At 35.7% G+C, this 3,414-nt stretch overlaps 1 protein-coding gene across 1 annotated transcript; it reads left to right on the top strand.

Annotated features, from left to right (window-relative positions):
• Positions 1-553: 553 nt before the first annotated feature.
• LOC104528868 (protocadherin-17-like) lies at positions 554-1,971 on the top strand (the record flags this gene model as incomplete). Its single annotated transcript, XM_010173013.2, has 1 exon — positions 554-1,971. A coding segment is annotated over one exon (683 nt), but the record flags the coding sequence as incomplete, so codon positions are not given.
• Positions 1,972-3,414: the final 1,443 nt, after the last annotated feature.

Genomic DNA, 3,414 nt, shown 5'->3' with positions numbered 1-3,414 from the left:
TAAGAAAACCTTTTTTTTTTTTTATTTTTTGACTGTCACACAACATAACAATTATAAGTGAAATGGAGGTGACAAAAACGAAAAGCCAGCTTGCTGATTTTTATGAAGTGTTTGTATTTCCAGAAAGGCAGTTATTGCTCAGTTACTTCATTTGAAAAATTAATCCTGATAATGCCTTTTGAGTTCCTTAAGTACTGTTCACTCTTTTCTAGGATGAGTTTTACAGAACAAAGCCTAACAGATTTCTACAGCAGATTAGTTTACAGATGAAGCTCAATTCCACTGAGAATGATTCTCTAATGACCCCTTTATACTTCCATTGGATTGTGTGAATGCTTTAATACCTAGAGAACAGAGTTAAATAAATCTATTGTCTCAACTAGCAGGTTTATGCAATCCTTCTGAAATATTTTAATTATAGATGCTTCTTTTTCTCTTTAATTAAGAAACCAGATGTCAAGTAAGCCCATCACATGTTGATCATAGCCTATCCATTATTTTAAAGAAATCCACTTATAATTAGAATTTTGTCTCTTTCTCCTTTGTTTTACAGAGCAAGAAGAATGTGTTAACTGCACAGATGAATGCAGAGTACTTGGTCATTCTGACAGGTGTTGGATGCCACAGTTCCCTGCAGCCAGTCAGGCTGAGAATGCAGATTATCGCACAAATCTCTTTGTACCCGCAGTTGAAGCTAATGTTGAGACTGAGACATATGAAACTGTGAATCCCACTGGGAAAAAGACTTTTTGTACATTTGGGAAAGACAAGAGAGAGCACACTATTCTCATTGCCAATGTTAAACCTTACTTAAAAGCCAAACGTGCCCTGAGTCCTCTGCTTCAGGAGGTTCCCTCAGCATCGAGCAGCCCAACCAAGACATGCATTGAGCCTTGCACCTCAACAAAAGGACCACTGGATGGTTGTGAAGTGAAATCAGGAGCCTTGGCTGAACCAAGCAGCCAGTACTTGTCAACTGACAGTCAGTATCTATCGCCTAGTAAACAGTCAAAAGACTCTCCCTTCATTGCATCAGATCAGATGGCTAGGGCCTTTGCAGATGTGCATTCCCGAGTCAGCCGAGACTCAAGTGAGATGGACTCTGTTCTGGAGCAGTTAGACCGTTCAGCCCGGGATCTAGGCAGGGAGTCGGTGGATGCTGAGGAGGTTGTGAGAGAAATAGACAAGCTCTTGCAGGACTGTCGAGGAAGCGACCCTGTGGCCATCAGAAAGTGAGGGGGAAAATAAGGACAGGCTGGCAGTTACGTTCCTCTTCTGCTGATTAAAAGTAAATAACTAAATAATCCCCTGCTTGTTACAGATTTACAGGAATGAAGGAAGACCAATGCTGCTTTAAGGCTTTTAGTGAACATCTGAAGTGCCCACAAGTATGTTCTTTTCACTGCTCTTTCTTTTTGACAGATAACACTGGTTTCATTTTGACCAAACTTTCATTAGGACAGAGTCAAATACACTAAGAACAAAATGAAAGAAGGAAAGGCGGTGCCATTTTGACAATCTGATAAGAAAGTATGAGAAAGGTGGAATGGAAATACATCTGATACTTTAAGACTGTCCTCAATAGCTGATGCTGACTTTACTGTTTACGTATAAACCCCAAGAAAAACAGGGTTGAATTATTCTGATCTGTGGTGGATTTCCAGCAGTCACCACAGGCTTCTACTGAAAGTCCTAAAAAGAGATCTTGTAGTAGTCCAAGTGACACCAAACATTAACATTCATTTGTGGTAAACATTTATGTACAAAGTTATTTGCCACAAATAGGAAAAAAACAAACAAAACAAAACAAGAAAACAAAAAAACCCATTCCAGATCAGTATTCAACAAAACATATCCTGATCATTAGTAAAACACTTCATACCATATTAAGGTTAAATGTAAAACAAAATAGTCCATCTTGTCCTGCGCACACATAAGCTAAGTCACTTGATAAAAAAGAAAAAAAAAATCTATTTAGCATTTTAGTGTCCAACAAAACTATAAATAGTTAGTGGTAAGTTTTAAAAAGACTGAAGTAAAATAAAGTTTGAAAAAAAAAAAAAAAAGTTACCCTTAAGGGTAATACACAAAAGAAATTAACATTATTAACACTTTTTTATTCATTGTGGACACTAAAATAGCTCAGGAAAGTGAAAATGTCTTAGACATCCACAAAAATCACATTATCATTTAAATGTGCAAATGTAAGAAGATTCAGTGTGTTTACATCAAATGACATATTTTTATTGATTTATTGCAGATTCAGTGCATATGAGCCAAATTGTTGAGTGTATAAGAGCTATATTGTGTATTTTATTAAATTAATATATAGTTGTGTTGCAAAAATATTTGGGCTTATATTGTAAATGGCAAGTGTTGCCTCAGTAGCTGTCGAACTCTATGAGTTTTGTTTTTTCCTGCTTCCTTTTCCCCATGGATAGTGGGAAGCAGCGCCTCAGAGCAAAGTCTCTTGTTTAATGTATGGTCTACGAAGTACTGCAGTACATAATCTGTTCAAAATGTGTTTGAGTGAGCTGATGGAGCTAACTGAATGGTCTACAAATACATCCATCAGTCATGGTTATGTGCAAGTCCTTGTAGAAGCTTCTATTGCAAACCCAGGTTTAATAGCAAAAATTACACTCAAACCAACATCTGGAACCTCCTTGTATTTTTTTTTTTTATTTGTGTTTTTTGTTGTTGTTTGTTTGTTTGTTTTCCAAACACATGCAGCCAGCCTGTTCAATGTAGGATATTTGATTGACTTCTAAAGAGATGCCACCATTTTAAAAATTTTGCTATATAAATTTATAGAGCTTAAAAAAATGTCAGTGCCAATGTGGCATAGGCAATATTTTATTTGATTCTTTAGAACGTGCAATTGCTTACTGCAGCTCTAGATGCACATTGTTTATTTGGGGGGTTGCTTTTAGTTTGTTTTTCATTTGTTCTGAAAAGTGCAGAATAACTTGAAATATAGTTTCTATTTTTTTTCTATAGATATTCTTAATTGCATTTGAAAAATTCAAAATTGCCTTCAGATGAAAGTTAAAAAACAATCCACTTTCAAAATGAACTTGCACAGCACATGAAGAAGAAGCAGAAGAAAATATTTAGTTCAGGATTTTTCCCTTATATACTTCAGATACTCTGTTGGAAATACTACTATGGTGCATTGCTTAAAAATGGTGTTTATTAATGTGGTTTATTAAACTTTATTTATACTATACAAACATATATGAATGAGGTTGGCAATCTCAAATCTCACAAAGCCACAGTTTTTTTATGAGTTCAAGAAAGAAATTTGACCCAACAGCCTGTTTAGATGTTGGGATTACTGTTAAACGGTGCTTTTAGCTGGTGAATTGTCTTTGAGACAACCATTCTGACAGTTTGCTTTTAGCTCCTCTTGTT

The sequence above is a fragment of the Antrostomus carolinensis genome, unplaced genomic scaffold (assembly GCF_000700745.2).
Source record: "Antrostomus carolinensis isolate BGI_N321 unplaced genomic scaffold, ASM70074v2 scaffold4828, whole genome shotgun sequence".
NCBI lineage: Eukaryota > Metazoa > Chordata > Aves > Caprimulgiformes > Caprimulgidae > Antrostomus > Antrostomus carolinensis.
Note: the sequence above shows the minus strand (reverse complement) of the source record. Positions and strands in the feature narration are given on the sequence as shown.